The 16,813-nt window shown below is 39.8% G+C and overlaps 2 protein-coding genes across 4 annotated transcripts in view; one reads left to right on the top strand and one right to left on the bottom strand.

Moving 5' to 3' along the window:
- The window catches only part of LOC135498976 (zonadhesin-like), a 96,086-nt gene extending 82,489 nt beyond the window's left edge, over positions 1–13,597 (bottom strand). For 2 of the 3 annotated variants that reach the window (XM_064789555.1, XM_064789557.1), the window contains exons 1-15: positions 13,538–13,597; positions 12,016–12,205; positions 10,322–10,453; positions 9,598–9,717; positions 8,900–9,013; positions 7,133–7,252; positions 6,220–6,339; positions 5,111–5,209; positions 4,678–4,797; positions 4,280–4,399; positions 3,509–3,610; positions 2,954–3,073; positions 2,672–2,794; positions 572–673; positions 90–209 (exon numbers count right to left, since the gene is read on the bottom strand). In XM_064789555.1, the coding sequence (XP_064645625.1) occupies positions 90–209; positions 572–673; positions 2,672–2,794; positions 2,954–3,073; positions 3,509–3,610; positions 4,280–4,399; positions 4,678–4,797; positions 5,111–5,209; positions 6,220–6,339; positions 7,133–7,252; positions 8,900–9,013; positions 9,598–9,717; positions 10,322–10,453; positions 12,016–12,205 (1,702 nt within the window). In that variant the 5' untranslated portion in view covers positions 13,538–13,597. The remainder of the gene's footprint in view (positions 1–89; positions 210–571; positions 674–2,671; positions 2,795–2,953; positions 3,074–3,508; positions 3,611–4,279; positions 4,400–4,677; positions 4,798–5,110; positions 5,210–6,219; positions 6,340–7,132; positions 7,253–8,899; positions 9,014–9,597; positions 9,718–10,321; positions 10,454–12,015; positions 12,206–13,537) is intronic. The other variant, XM_064789556.1, reaches the window with a different exon arrangement.
- The window catches only part of LOC135498977 (atrial natriuretic peptide receptor 1-like), an 813,512-nt gene that overhangs the window by 342,485 nt on the left and 454,214 nt on the right, over positions 1–16,813 (top strand). The gene's annotated exons all lie outside the window — the stretch shown is intronic.

Here is a 16,813-nt window from a genome sequence, read left to right as displayed (position 1 = left end):
GATTAGGGGCGGAGCCTCATTCCTTGTCTTCGAAGTTTTAGAGTATATCCTATTGCCCAAATCATTATATACTAAAAATTGTCACTTACATCTGCAACATACTAGACCAGGTCGGCAAGAGCATCTCGACGATTTTATTTTGTATTTGCATGTCAGGCTGTGTGCACATCCTGCCTTCAGCGCTTTACAGTTCCTCGCACATGTTGGGACTAAAAAAACAATGAAAGCGTAAAAATGTGGAAGCTTAATCCTGAGCACGTTTACTTACATCCATGCATTTTGCTATGTTAATAATTTATCGTAATAGCAATTCTGTTTGCAACAGAGGCACAATGGGAAGGTTAACTACTGACGTTATTCCCTATTCACCTGATTGCACACTACTGGTCTTCCACACTTCTAATGCCAAGTGTCACTTTTCATGATGACGTGCATTAAGCCTTAAACACTACACGACTTACATCATTGCAGATGACAACATGAATTCTGTATGAACATTCTTATTGTGAGCATTTTTAGGGCTTGTCCCGTCTGTAAACGAATATCATTCCTATTCAAAGTCAGAACTTACGTTTACAGCAAATAAGTCCTTTCGGGTTTCCATACGCGGGTATAACCCATCCTCCAAGCCGTCTGCATTTGAAAAGATTCATAGGTTTGTGTCGACATTTGCCTGCGAAAAGAAAATTATGTCAGGACTTATCTCTCGTTTCACAGCATTGTCCCCTATATATAGCGACGATAATGGTGGCTATACATTATCAAAGAAAAACAGACTCCTGGGGACGTGAGTGCCAATCACGTAGCTAAATTCACCCCCTTTTCTAAGGCCTATGTTTTTTTTAGTATTTTATGGACGGGTGTCCATCCTGTCACAAAAGTGCCAGGGTGTATAATATTATGTTGGCTGAAAGCTGTTGATTTTACATCAATTTGAATGATGAAGGAAAATCGAAGATTTACTTAATCTCAAACACGAACTTTACATCATTCCCAAAAAAACGGCTGTAGCTCAGAACTGGGACGTCAAATCGCATCGCGACTAGCGCCATTTTGAAGGAAATTCAATTCCGCATGCAACAAGTGACCTTCGTTTTTCGATAGCTTGTTGCCGCGTTTAAGAGCTAGAGGCGTCAACGTTTGCATTTCCCACCAAATATGGTCCTAACAGTAAAATATTCAAGTTTCTCATCACCCTTTCACCACGTCGGGGTACTTTAGATCGCAGGAAGTAGACTTGTTGGCCATGTTTTGAATGTTGATTTCTGGCCTGGCTACAGCATTTGTTGCAAATGACGTTGTAGATGCAAAAGGTACCCCTTTAAAGCACCCTTGGCAGCCAAGGTGTTAAGTTGTTGGGCCAAAATTATCAGATTATGACACGTTTCTTTACTCGAATAGTTTTGCCAATCCACTGCCGACGGCGTACGTCTTAAATGAGACGAATTTAAACATGTGTCATTACATATACTCTAAACTCCATACTCCTCGATCTAAAACCGTTTCTTGATATGCAAGCCAAGCCCCCTTACATATTATGCGCATTGTCGTTAGACGCCATTCAACAGTATTTGTCGGGATGGACAATGGGTGGGCGACACCAATTTGTTTAGCGCTTATGCTTTCGCCTTTACATCTATTTCATAGCAAGAGTTCAGAATGGTAGGCCCATAAGCATTTCACTTTAATATCAATGCGATTACTTATATTGAAGATACGTAGTCGATATGCCTAGGCTAAAAGACAGGGTAACTGATTTGATACACCTTAACCACTAATAGAAGTGTTAGTGATCACGTCACAAGTGATCAGTTCATGCCAATCTCAATGTCCATCAACTCACCACACCCTGAAGACAAGTGTGAGCCAATCGTATGAAAGAACCGTGGCCTGTTCAATGCATATCATACTGGGGGCGACCATGCCTCTGATTAATGAACCGGTCTTAGATCGGTGATTCTAGAGTATTTCCATTTCACATGACGCAGGAAATCCATGTCAACATATCAAGAACTCGTCTGACCAAGAAACGGAAGTTCCTCCCATTGAATCGTTTTTTTTACATAAAAGAATAGATTGATATCTTACCCATAACAGTGAGGAACCGGCGTTAAGTTAAATGCCAGTGGCGGCGCCACAATCGATCGTACCTTCTGACGCCATGACGTCATTTTCTGGTCTGTTGACGTCGCATGAGGTCAATCACGCGAAACCATTGCGTACATTTTTGCACAGGATTTCAACAACAGAAAACGTGCCCAATAACTGGCATCACGCATATTTTCCGCAAAATTATCTTCAGAAACTGATAGCTCAATAGATTTAAAACAGGAAGATGCAAACGTCGCCGAAATCGGTCGAAAATAAGCGATCGTTTTCGGGCTCAGAAATAACATGATATTGCATTGAAAATGGAGAGTTTTGGTATGATCGATTGCAGCGCCACGCGGCGGATAAATCGCGCCGGTTCCTCATTATTGAGTACGAAAGGCAGTAGATTGAGTCAAAGAGCTCAATCGTGTTTAGACTTCAATAAGACTCCTTTGTTCTCTTTATATCGGCATAAACCACTCTCATTGAAATGGCTATAATTTATCCATACAAGCCAGTACCTCAGTCTGATATCTAACGGCAACCACATCTTCTTATAATAAGATGTTCTTATGCTTACCTTTTTGTGAGCAACATTTATAGCCGGGCGGGCAAGTGCAGGTATTCCGGTGCGGTCTCCACCCTTTAGGACATCCGCGGCCTCTTATGCATTTACCGCCGCATGCACGAAGTCCACAGGTGTCTGAAAAAGAGAGATAATGCACACACTGTGTATAATACGTTTGTGGTACATATTCATTCGTTATACTTTTGCCTATACCGTTTATTTCCCCACTAGTCTTACACTGAATTATATGTCACGTTTTTTCTCCTTTTCTATCATAGTCCTAATCATACTTACACATGCAGCACACAAGGTTAGGCCGGCAGAGACATCTCGCATTTTTTATTATGTATTTGCAACTCCGCTTGGTTGCACATCCTGCCTTCTGCCTTTTACAGTTCCTCACACATGTTGGTACTGAAAAAGCAAAAACGCGTAATGTAAAGTGGAAGCTTGATCTCTTGCTGCATCTACTTATTGTGACCCTTAATAAGTAAAAAAAAAATTATAATATAACGTTCTTCTGTATGCCCGCCATTGCAAAATTCCATGTCAGTCTAAATGTTGCAGCATCGACGTAGAAATATTGTGAACAACAACGTATTTCGGACCTGATTTACATTTGATGCGGTACGTCTCTGCCCCATTTCAAATGTCAGATGGCCATCGCCACAAGTATGCGCTTAATGAGGCGCAATATTAAAGTGAATAGTGAAATCCGTACAGGTGACCACGTCAATTCTATGTGAAAATAGGTCAGTAGTTTAAGGGTTTGACACAATGCAACACGCAATACATTACATGCACATTATGCATCCCGTTTGTCAACGAATGTCAACCCTATGGACTTACGTTGGCAGCAAACATGTAATTTCGGGACACCTGTAGCGGGTATTACCCATCCTCCACGCTGTATGCAACTGCGATAAGTTCTAGTTGCGTATGGACATTTCCCTGGGAAAAGAAATGATTATCATTGGTTGCAGCACTCGCCTCTATTTCAATATTCAGTGTCCCTAGCTGTGGCCATGATATGGAAAAAGGCAGACTTAGAGGGTCGAAATGATGATTTTGACAACGCATGTATATAGATATAATGTCTGAATCATCATAATCATAAATCAAGGAACTTTTTGCCATTCCACCACCAGCGGGTAACATCTAAAAATGTAACAGATTCAAACCCGCTAAAACACCTGCTTAACACTTGTCCATGACGGGTATATCATTAAATATTCCAACGACTAACCGGAGTCAGATTTTTGTGCGCTCATCGGAGATTCTTAACTGAGCAACAGAAAATGTCTTTCACCGTCAGGAAATCGTCTGACCATGAAACGATAGTACCTCCGTCCGAAACTGTGTTGTAACGTAAACGAGTATTATAAGGTAGATTAAAGCAGAAGGCACAAACAATTGGTTTGCTATTTTCCCCTGACAATAATATTGATTGAGCACCATAAGCTCGATTTAGGCAAAAACCACCAAGGTCATTTGAATGACTCTAATCTACCAGATTATCTTATCACTCCAGGTCTTTAGTTTATGAGATGGCTCCCCAGGATATTAACGGTGATTACCACTTCTAATACGTATATTCCTTTAAGCTGTTTTAATACTTACGCCAGCAGCATGAATAGCCTACCGGACAAGTGCATGTCTTCGAGCTTAGTTTCCTAAACCCTTTAGGACATCGGGAGCCCCTCACACATTTACCTCTGCATCTAGCTAGCTCACAGGTGTCTGAAATAGAGAGAGAACTGACGTACGCACTGTGTATCAAACACTTTTGTAAAATAAATAAAAACAGCTCTTGTATCATTGTATTGTTGTACCTGTATATGTATCTTCTGTTGTTAATAAAGAGTAAAATATAAACAAAAAACAAAAACACTTTTGGTATTTTTTAATACTTTCGCGCTCTACCGCTTACTTTTCATCGAGTCTTACTGAGGATATCACGTCCTATTAATTTTTTTGGTCCTAATTGGCCCCAAACATGAATAAAACATATCACTTACACCTGCAGCATACCAGGCCGGGCCGGCAGAGGCATTTCGACGATTTTATTTTGAACTTGCATGTCCGGCTGAGTGCACATCGTGCCTTTTGTGCTCTACAGTTTCTCGCACATGTTGGGGCTAAAAAAAGCGATACAAGTGTAAAACAGTGGAAAGCTTGAACTCTTGTTACATCTACTAATAAGTTCCTGAAATAACAAAATATATGACTTAAAAACAATAGAATGCCTGTGTGCAACAGAGGAACGTTAAGCAAGTTTAGTTATTTTCATGCTTCAGTCACTTTGGCGTAAAATGTAATTCCACAACAATTTGAAATGTGACATCCTTATATATACGTCAAAATGTGAAGCTAATCACACATTGCACCAAATGTTCGTTTGCATTCCGTCTATAATCAAATGTCGTCCATGTATGCAAAATTGGGACCTACGTCTGCAGCAAATAAGTGGAGGTACGCCTCTGCCGGGTATCACCCATCCTCCAAGGCGTCTGCATGTGACGCGTGTTGTAGTTAGGTATGGACATATGCCTGCAAAAAGAAAACCATTTCAGGCCCTTTTTTTTTTTTTTTTGCACACTAAAATTAATGCTCCAACAGTATTTTATGGAACTGATAACCGCCTCTCGCACACTTTGATAATGTTGGCAAAACAATTTATACATCAGTGTAGAAACAAAAAGGTGGCACCAGACGTAAAGGCATATAAATATGAAAATAAATACATAAGGCAACTGGAACAAGAAATAGCTTATAAAAATAAAAACATTGAATCATTTTCTGAAAAATGGGACCCAACATTCGATTTCCTTTAAAACTTGGACTGATAAATATGGACAGGACAGCCAGATTTGAGTAGGACAGACTGAAAGATGGTGTTATTGGTGGTAGTGGGTGGGTGTGTGCGTGGGTGGTTGGGGGGGGGGGATAATTGGGCAGGGCAGGATTGTAAAATAAATAAAAACAGCTATTTTATCATTGTATTGTTGTACCTGTATATGTATGTTCTGTTGTTAATAAAGAGTAAAAATATTTTTTAAAAAAAAGAAGTCTCGATTGCTTAATTCTATTTCCACATCAGTGTACTTATATGATGGTAACATTGTTGTGGGAAAAATATGCGGTAGCTACGTCGGGTTTTCAGCCGCGACGACGTCTAAATCAAGAGACGGTGAGTATGAAAGGTATGGTACCTCTTCAACTCGTGGCCGATCCCATCCAGCTAAACGAGAGAAAAAATCTAAACCTGTTATCAGATCGACCCATATGATAGGGTAAATAAAGAATGAATGTGTAAGAAATCTTCCCCAGAACAAATAACCGTGCGTTGCATATTGGCATCTTGTAGTTGAAAACGATTTAAAAGACTTCATAGAAAATACTTTTTGTGGATATAATTCCTTGCTCCGGCACGCTTGACAATTGGCAATATGGATTTATGTAGCCGCTGTGGTTGTAGCACGCCATAATATGTACTTAATTACATTTTTGAAACGAGCCGTCTTCTCATAATTATTTTTTTGGGATATTTTGGTACTTACGGGTGCAGCAGGAATAGCCTTTCGGACAAGTGCAGAACCTTGACTTTATCAGCCTGGACCCTTTGGGACATTTGCGGCCCTTCACACATTTTCCTCTGCATCCAGCTAGCGTACATGTGTCTGAAATACAGAGATAACTGCAGCACGCACTGTGTATCATAGGCCCTCGACAAGACCAAAGTTAAGCACTATACCTGAGCCGCCAGATGATGGCCCGGTGCGTGACAAGCGATGTCTTCATAATTCTCTGGTGATTAGCACATAGCCTCAGTCATGACAGTGAGGTGTCAAAGCCGCATATTCGAAAATGCGTCGCCATTCGAACTTTAGTCGAAATCCGCCATTGATGATATCTGATATCATTGTGGCTAACTATTTACTTTGATCATAATTCGAAAAAAACAACAAAACGAGGCTATATTGAAAGTGAATATCTGCTGGTAAATTAAGTGACTTTTGCAGGAGATAGTCACTTTCAATATAGCCTCGTTTTATTTTTTATTATACGATACAAATTCTATAATTGTTATTTTAAAATAAAAACATAAACGACGGGTTATTTGTGTTTGTGCGCCGATTTGTGGTTCACGTGTCATTATTTACTTGCAATATCTAGCTAACATATCTGTCCAGGTATCGCCTGGCGACGAATGATTGCAGGATCGGAGCTCCAGTTCCTTACTCTGGAACGAACTAAGTCTTGATCTTCAAAAGGCTAAGACTGTTGCCTTTTTCAGGTGAGGGTTTCTGGTCAGACGACCTTTTGAAGCACCACATCAGAGCAAATTCATTTTGGATTTTGCAGTATGTAGGCTTAGTGTAGACTTCATTCATTAATTCAATGGGTGGAAGGCATGCAAGTGCACTAAATGTATCATAAGCTGTGATAAGAGAAACGTCTTCTTGTACTTACATCGACAGCACTTCATGAAAGGCGGACATGAACATCTTCTGCCACGAATTACCTTTGGGCAAAATGCCCCGACCGAGACACATCTCGCATATGGGCAACTTTTGCTGCCACATCTAGCCCCTGAAGGTAAATAAAAAATAAGGTCAATGATTTTTTAGCTTTCCTTCGCTGATGCAGCTCCTGCCAGCGTTCTGCGTGTTAGACACATGCTCCAAAGATTCTATCACCGTCTTATGAGAACCACGTTAACTGTGCACATTGATACTATGCAAAATCATCTTTTGTTGGCTGCACCAACATTTTTCATCACTGATTATAATAACCCGTAAAATTGAGAGAACATTTTTTCTGAAATCACCCGGCCAGCTCGACTTTCGATTATCAAGCGATCTAGGTATCATTCTTCTTCTAGAAAGATTCCACATCCAAACAAGACATGCAAAATAGAAAGCGAACAGTTCAAGAAGAAAATGCAAGAGATTGTAGATGTCCAGGCAGTGTCAAGAAGAGCCCAGTCCTGACCGAAGAGAAGTACGAGGCAATCCTGCACCATCTCCTCGATGTCAACGTGAAAGTGGATGCACACTTCAGACACTGTCCAATCCCAGTATCCATTATACAACCCATCGATAGATCGCGCTGAGCCATCAACCGATGCTTGCACAAACGACAGATCCATAGATGGCGCTGCGCGATCAATCGATATCGCAAATCGGTCGATAGCGCCTAACATATACATTTCAATCACTGGTTCTTGAATCAGGTCATACGCTAAGGAATGTCAGGTCAATTAAAACTTCTGGAGTTAATGACCAGTTTGATGAGGGTCAGAAACCTTATTTGTACACCCAAGCCAATGGGGCTGAACTGAAAAGATTATGGTAGAATTTGTCGAGTTTCTAAGGGATAATGATACTAACATCAGTAACGTTCGTTGAGAAATTCGCCTGCTTGCACACTTAATCATACACAGTGTCATGGAAATATTGATGTCAGTAAACTCTTGTGGTCAGTTCATTCATAGGCCTATTTTATATCCTTTTTGGATCTAATATCTTTATTGTTACATACGTCCATTGATTGTGACTAGAGAGTAAAGATGTCGTCTGTGGCTGTTGCCAATTATAAGGGATGCATGACTTTTTCCGCTGTTTTGCTGATCGATGAATGGGTTTCCATTGACACTTACCAATGGTACGGTGATACAATGCAAAAGCTAGGAAACGTGCATCTTCTTGGGCACAGTCTCAAACTTTTGGCAGGGCAAAATCGCCAAATAGTTAAACATATACATGTAGATGAATTGTTCGTAATTGTGTTCTTTTGAGTCGTTAGGTCCAAAAACATTCAGATAGAAAGACGTCTATAGAACTTGATCAAGATGACCAAGCCGGCGTTGCTTAGTTATAGAAACGCATTGGTGCTAAATCCCATTTGCGCGATGATCCCTTTCTTGGCGAGAGTTTTAGGAAAATGGTGTGTGTTTTTTTGCTTGCTATAGTTAGGAATGATAACAAAGTTCTGAAAGTAGCGAACAGCTTATGAAATTTAATTCGCTAGCCGAACAAAAAAAGCCAAGTCGATAGAGTTACAAATGTTTCACACACCATCAAAGTGTAATTATGCGACCTTAGGTGACCAACCACGACCATGGTAGCAAATACAAATCAAAGAGTTCATGGTTATCTGCAAGTCGTAGTGTAAAGTTCTAGCTGCAGTGCGCCAACATGTACGACAGCCCGAATACAAGATAAGAGACTTGCTTACGTTTGCAACATGACATTCCCCTGGGGCATGGACACTTGGAGTTAAAGATCGGGTAGAAGGGAGCTTTGCATTTTCCTTTCTTGCATCGTCCACCGCATTCAAAACAGAACGGGCCTGGAATAGAAAGAGCGGTTTGAGAAGTGAGAAATATAGAGCACGCTTGACTCTTGTCATATCCTTTAAGTTTTGACTCTGTTTTCATTATAGATTTTTTTAATAGGTAATTGAAATGTACTTTTTAGCAGTTCGTGTACTTGCATGGCAGGAGAAGTAGAACCCTTTTAATATGTAGGCCTACATCAAAATGTTTCTGCGAACACAACTCATTACCCACAATGAAGTATTTGTTTTAGGGTGACAAGATATATGATATATGAAATACAGTAAGGACGAAACATGATATAAAGCTACAGATAAGAACATGTAAAGAAGAGCGAGAACTCATTTTCTCTGGCAGTGAATGAAATTAAAATTAATTTTTAGCTCAAGATGCTGGCAGTATCTAACTTGAAGGCATGATGATAGGAAGGATTTTTCAAATAATTCGCCTTACGTATTGTATGTATGATACGTGCAAAGTGGTTTAAAAAAAGTAAAATTTTGCAATATTGAAAGAGAAATAATGCTTGTAAGGTTTATTTTGAGATCCTTTACTTCCCAACAGGTTGCATGTTGAGTTTTAGTATAAGTGTCATTACCTTTGCAACACTTCTTCTCTTTAGGACAAGTACAACCTTTTCTTGAAACGGGAGATGCACAGTATACACGTTTCGGCACACATTTATACTTGCTGTTGCATTTTTCACATGGGTGGCGAGCTAAGTGTAAAAAAGGGAAAAAGAAATATTATTTGACGATTTGATGGTTAGTGTAAAAAAACATGAATCATTGTTTTACACATACTTATATATAACTTATGCACGCTGGTGCACTTTCTCGTGACTTATTAGGGGAGCTCCATGGTACGAGAAAAAGAAACTAGTGACACGAATTCCTACAGCCTAATTGTGGTTTTAAATGGCTCAGAAAATGTGTCAGAAAAATGTAGTTGTTAACACACATTTAAACAGGCTATTGGACTTTTTGCAAGTCTTAGTTGAAGAGAAAGAACAGAGAACAGTGTGTGATAAGAATCTGCACATGTTTCACGCTGATTTTGAAGGGCTAAAAGAGTGCCGGAAAAGCATGAAACATTTGAAGATATGCGTTTTGTTGGCGTTTACCCTGATGCCTAAACACAGGTTTTACATTTTCTCAATAAAAGTACTGCTTCAAGACTTTGGCAGTAAGAAGCGCACGATATTCCTTTATACGAAAACGACTGTTGTCCAACCCTTGAAGAAGTATGAATAACAGGGCAAAGAGAACGTTCTGGTATCTAGCGTGGCCATCAAGCAGCACTTAATATGTTGATATACTTACTCGTTGTACTCTTGCAGCATCTCATCCCTGAAGGGCATGTGCATTTTGATGAACTCAATTGTTTGTATGGGTACTTACAGTACCCTCTCACACACACCCCTCCGCAAGGCGCTTCGCTACAGCAGTATCGCTCTGCAATGGAATGCATATTCATATGATTGCGAGTCCCGCCCTACTAACAACTAAGTGATATATCCAATGATGCCCTCGTAAATATGAGGCTACTCGTGATAATCCCGACCCGCGATTAAATGCCCAACAGTTCCAGCTGCTTTTAGAAAAAAGTCGTTTCTGCGAGTGCTTCTAATGCTTGGTTTACAGAATCAGTTTAGTTTACATTTTTACGGCAGTGAACATACGATAAGGCCAAAAGTCGAGTTTGGACATTTGAATTTCGAATCTCGAAATGAGCCCATCGTACCAAACTCCTTGCTTAGGACCGGAACTCTTATTTTATCGTTGTCGTTCCGTCCCTGCTTGAAAAGGACGCCATTGCAATCTCAGCGTTGTTAAATACCCCATCCACGAAACTAACAATACTTTCTGTGAGTTTTTCTTATTTCAAAATACAAAAAAGATTGTCAAATTGTTGCTTTTCAAGTCTTTGTCCGAACAAATTCCCCTAAAACAAAGTGATTTTGAGAGTATTTCTGCGCACTATTTTGGTAGCGTATATAAATTTGCTGTGTGATCAGGTTTGTTCGTGCAGACGATGATTTAAAGCGAGGTGAGTTTCACATTTGAACAGTTATAATCGGCTCGTGGGGGTGAATACTGTAATCACGTTAGTAATGTCAAACAGGGTTACATTAGGCTGGGTTCACATAGAACTATACTATTCGGGTATTCGGTGCACGTTTTGCCAGGGCACACGGGTACCTGAAATCGAACAAGGAAATTTCACAATACCGGGTCACATAAGAGGGCACTATTCGAAAAGGTCGTATACCTGCGTATAGTATAGTATAGTGGGAATCGTGCGCGTTCGATTTTCGTGCAGCGTATACCACCCTGTTCAGAAGTGACCAGTGCATTTTAATGTTATCTATCACAATTATTAAACGATTTATTGCATACTATAGGATAAGTTAGAAACAATAGTACTCATTTTTACTCATTTTATTGCAATTTCTAAGAACAGGCCTTCAATACATGTTTTATTGCTAATCAACTAAATTATTCTTTTAATTAACATCTGGATGATCCATGAGGTTTTTAGATGTCCTGTGGTACTCCCCCAACAGAGGTCTCATCTTAAAGTGCTGCCGCACACATTCTGTTCTTTCTTTCTTTGGTCTTTGTGCCTGGTCAGCTTCATCCTCGGCTAAGAGGAGAAGAGCCAAATCTTCTTCGTCTGAACTGTCCATCTGATCGGCGCCAAAAGACCGAATACCGCACGCATGCTACCCTATGTGACTCGCCGTGCCCGTATGGCGTATAGCGAATACCGAATAGCGAATATCGAATAGCGTATACCGAATACCGTATAGTTCTATGTAAACCCAGCCTTAGACTCGACGATCTGTAAATTAGTAAATTGCCACATTTACGGTACATGTATTTTGTTCGAGCATTCTTGCCGCGATTATTCGTGTACATGTACATTACACATACAATACACGAACAATGAAAGCCAACACTGGCAGGGATAATATGCTTGAACCGAGTAGAGAAGAGTGCGATGCGATACTTACTTGGAGTGGTAGAGGAACTTGGAGTGGTAGAGGAACTTGGAGTGGTAGAGGAACTTGGAGGGATAGAGGTAATTGGAGGGGTAGAGGGAGTACCGGTAGTGGTAGGGGATCTAGGAATGATAGTCAAAGGCGATGCTGCGTGTATTATGGCGAAGACACATACAGCCACTTTCACAAGAGAAAGCCACATCTGAAACAGAACGAAGATGTGTTATCTATTAGTGCAGACACACATTAAAGAGATCCAGTTGTGGCACAAGTCTTTATCTAGACTACAAATTTTTAAAAGGCTGCTGACACCCTCCTGGGTTTTTAAAAATATAAAGTCGAAAGAATATTAGGGCCTCCCTAACTATTGCTATAACCGATCAAATAATGCATGTTGTTAAGAATATGAACCAAACTTCCCGAGTGGCCAAGAAATATCAATGCTAATTAGCTCATATCATGGGACCCTTTTGCACATCATCACAACTGGGTTTATGATTATTTCAGTGTTTTGTAGTAATACAGCAAATATATAATTTCAAGTGCTTAACTAAGACATAGGTCTGGGCTTTCAGTCAAATTCTTCCGAAACGACAGCAGCTAAAATATCCCGATTAAAATGATAATTGGAGTGTATTGTAACATTGTTGTAACTAATAATCGAGGTGTTTGCAAGCTTTTAAGTTAACTAATGTGCAGGTGCCAATCGTCCAAAGACTGTTGACAAGTAGACAGTAAGTTGTTTCGAATATGCAATATATGTTATGCGTGTTGAATCCATTGATAATAAGTAATGTATTCAATATATTTCAAATATTTGATATGTGATATTATTTATGAGCACAGGACCTATATATTGAAGGAAATGGTATCTGGCAATGGCAACATCTGCTTATAGTATAATCGTCTGGCAAGAAATATTTACGCAAGGGAACTTGATCTAAAACATAAGTTGGCATGTAAAAAAAATGATTGTAACTTTTGTCGATGTGCGCTTGGAGATAGGAAGAGATATCAGAAGAATTTGACTGAAAGCCCATACCTAGATCTTAAATAATTAGTTTAGCACTTGAAATTATATCTTTGCTGTATTACAAAATAAACTAAAATGGTATCTGGTAATGGCAACATATGCTTATAGTATAATCGTCTGGCAAGAAATATTTACGCAAGGGAACTTGATCTAAAACATAAGTTGGCATGTAAAAAAAATGATTGTAACTTTTGTCGATGTGCACTTGGAGATAGGCCAGTCAGTCGGTGGTAGAGCGTTTTCAATTGGAGCCCCTCAGTTGTGGAACAAACTTCCTTCAACTGTTAGAAACTGCAGCTCTCTGTTATCTTTCAAGGGACAACTCAAACATTTGCTTTTTAAAGAGGCCTATCAAGCGCTTTGAGCGGCCAGTTAATATAAGACTCGTATTACTATTATTATTATTATAATATGAGAATCCCAAGGCATTATGATAGTTTCATTACAATGAATCGGAAATGGAAAAATAAGAAATGGAAATTTTGACTAGCTACAACTTACCTTGCTCTTTTTTCAGCAGCCTCGTAAAAACTATTTCTTGTCGGTGTCTCTCGAGCAAATATTTACTCGAAAGTGGCAAAGTATGGGCGGTGACCGGAATTTATTCAAGCAGGCCCGGGAATGACTTCGACGATCACGTGCTCGTTTCTTTAAAGGTACAGTCCATGCATTGACTGTATATCGTCCAGGCTTATATTTGTAGTTATGCCAACTCGGCATAGCGTCTTCTGCAAGCAGATTCGGCGCAGATTTACTTGCAGCACAGCGACAATTAAAAAAAAATCGGAAATCAAACGTTTTACGCCCAATCGCTCATTTCAAATTCTTACCTAAACTTGATGGTTTTGCAACAGAATTCAAGTTACATTTAATATTTGCAAGGTTCGGCTGAATCAACATCACCGTTATAAATCATTTGGGCCGGGAGAGTAAACAGAATCATATTTCATCTTTGACAGAAACACACGGCTCACGCCATCCTCCAAACATGTTACCTCTTCATCTCAAAATCTAAGATTTTCACTAATGATATCAAATGAATGACGTATTTACTTTATCAAATATGAGACATATGTGTTTCTATTCTTTAAAATGTCGACGACATCGCGGTCTAAATTTTCGCTATCATTTAGATCTTGAATCGAAAGTGTGAAATATGTACCTTGACCGTTCAGGACTCTAAAGATTGGAAGATTTGTTGAAAGTCATGCCGGCAGATGGTGTCAACTCAGCATTTTATTTAAAATCTATTTACATCTACATGATCAGAGATGTGATAATGAAAATGATAAATGCATTTCAATTGTGCAAGGTAACACCTAGCGATGGTAAGATTAGGGCATTTTGCAACAGATGTTTTCTGCTGTTGAGCGACATGCCAACACGCCAGATATCTGAATTGTCAGACTTAAACATTTGGTAAAAAAGTGAACTCTGTCATTTTATATTATCGTAGTATTCTGCATTCTTTGTTGCTGCCATTATTAAGATGGTGGCTAGGAACTCATTCAGACATTAAAAGAATAGCCCATTCTCTCAAATTTCGATCACAGTTCCCCTATCTCTCATTATGCGACAATTGCCTAGTGCAAAGGCAGCAATGCGTGTACATCCCCCCCCACCCCCATTGAAGATAAAACGATTCGTACAACTCTAACGCCTTTTGGAGCCGTACGAATTATCAAGACTAGCATTATACCCGTGGTGCAAGCTGGTTGAAATGGGCTATACTTGAATTGCATGGGTCGAAAGATTGAATGCAATGAAAATATAATTCAATATCAAAGGGGCCGTATCGAACAGACAAATCAAACCAACCAATTGTCAACAGAGCCTGACCCTATGCTGTTGCTTGCATATAAAAGTATATTTATTGGTCCGATAGACTGATGAGGCAATGTGAACATACCTCGTACCTTAGTCAGCAATAGGCCCCTTTTTATACGGAGAAGAAGAAGGAGAACTCAGACAGGCCTTCACCTGCCGGCTGTCCTATGGCTCAAACCAATTACAAAACTTCAAAGCCTGTGGTCTAGAAAAAGTCCATTCAGATTCCCTACACTTGGAACATGAATCAAAATGGATCTACACACTGCGTACTGCTAGACCTTTGGGTCTGACTGCTATGAGCCAACCCACATCTATAACAGGAAATTAGGAACTACGAACTTGTATATATTCTACTTGTACCTAGACTTTATTTCTACATGACGTGGAGTACATCACTATACTTATTGATGGAGAAATCAAACCAATTACAATATCACAACTATAACTCTAAAATGCGTGCTCCTCCTCGCAAGGTCCTGGGCAAGGCACTTAGTCAGGAGGCAAGCTAAAGAGGTTTAGAGGTTCAGCACCGAGTAGCTCCTTGATAGACTAATAGCGCCTCTTCAGATACACCAAGTTTTGAAAGCTGTCGTAGAGCACTGCAGACAGACCATGGTCACCTTCACTTGAAATTCCCATCATAATCAAGGGCTCGCTCTGGCTATTTAACAATGCCCCTATCGTGTCTCTTGAAATATCCCCTCATCCAGAATGTTTTCACCCCACCAGGGTCCCGGAGATATTTGCTGTAGTAAAAATAGGACCGCAATCTCGCCCAAAATAGATCAGTCTGTAGGCTATACATGTATCATTAACGCCCCAAAGCCACAAAACACGTAGATCCCTTATCTTGTTGTGTGCATAGAGGCTAGCATGACGTTGCGTATTGGTGGGTGTTTAGAAATATTTGCATAGGGTGAAGACGATGGATCACGTGGCGGTCACATGCAAAGCACTCAATTGGTCAAAGGAGTTGTTTCTCTCAGTTAAAAGTGAATAAAGCATCTACTGAAATTAACATGGAATGGGAGAATAAATAGCATTAGTAGGTACTTGAACAATTTACACTGATATTTGTTTTGCAGTTTGTATTTATTTCGGTATATTTCCGCACTGTTGACTCATGAAATGCCTCCATCTGCTAATGAGAACTCCTGTTGGCTTTTGACAATCCCCCTTATGATGATGACCATGCCCTTATATGGAAGCAACTAAAAATGTATTTTCTCCATAATCGCTCCAGAATCCAAAATTAAACCCGGCAAAAACATACTCTGTGTCAATCTCGACTCTCAGGAGAAGTTTTGTTGTCGTCCGATCTACACTGATGGAGGAGTTAGATTACAAACTATTACAACTCTACGTTCATTATAAATGTTATAGTAGTGATGTTGTCTTATACTCCTCATGCAGATAAGCAAGTCAGTTGTGTGATCGTCCAGTTAAGAAAGAAAAACGGTACAATATTTTGCTGCGATGCTTTGAGAAATTAGACACTGCGCCTACAAATGTATTTTTCGAACAGTAGCTGTTTTAAAATTCAAACTTGACTGCAAATTCACCGACACCAAAAATGACCAAGTTCAGAACAAATATTATTAATTAAGTGCACTGATGGTAGTTTACAGATAAAGTGACAAAAACAGAAAGTTATCCACTCGCTGGTCAATGTTGTTTTTTTCATCGTGCGGAGAGAAATCGCATGTTTGTTATCATTTTCGTCACGTCTTTTCAAGGCTTTTTCTTAATTTTCACTTTCCGTCGCCGCCGCTACCTGCCCCATACTCTGCCGGTACTTCGGTGCGTTCCTTCGTTGAGTCGGTAACAATGCACGAAATACCGGAACTAGAATTCCTATGGGTCTGCTGCAAAAAATTCAGATTGAAAGACATACTGTAAAATATGCGATAAGCGAACGGTCCACACAACTGGTCGAGAGGAAATCAT

The sequence above is a fragment of the Lineus longissimus genome, chromosome 14, assembly GCF_910592395.1.
Source record: "Lineus longissimus chromosome 14, tnLinLong1.2, whole genome shotgun sequence".
NCBI lineage: Eukaryota > Metazoa > Nemertea > Pilidiophora > Heteronemertea > Lineidae > Lineus > Lineus longissimus.
This window is presented reverse-complemented; position numbering and strand designations above follow the sequence as displayed.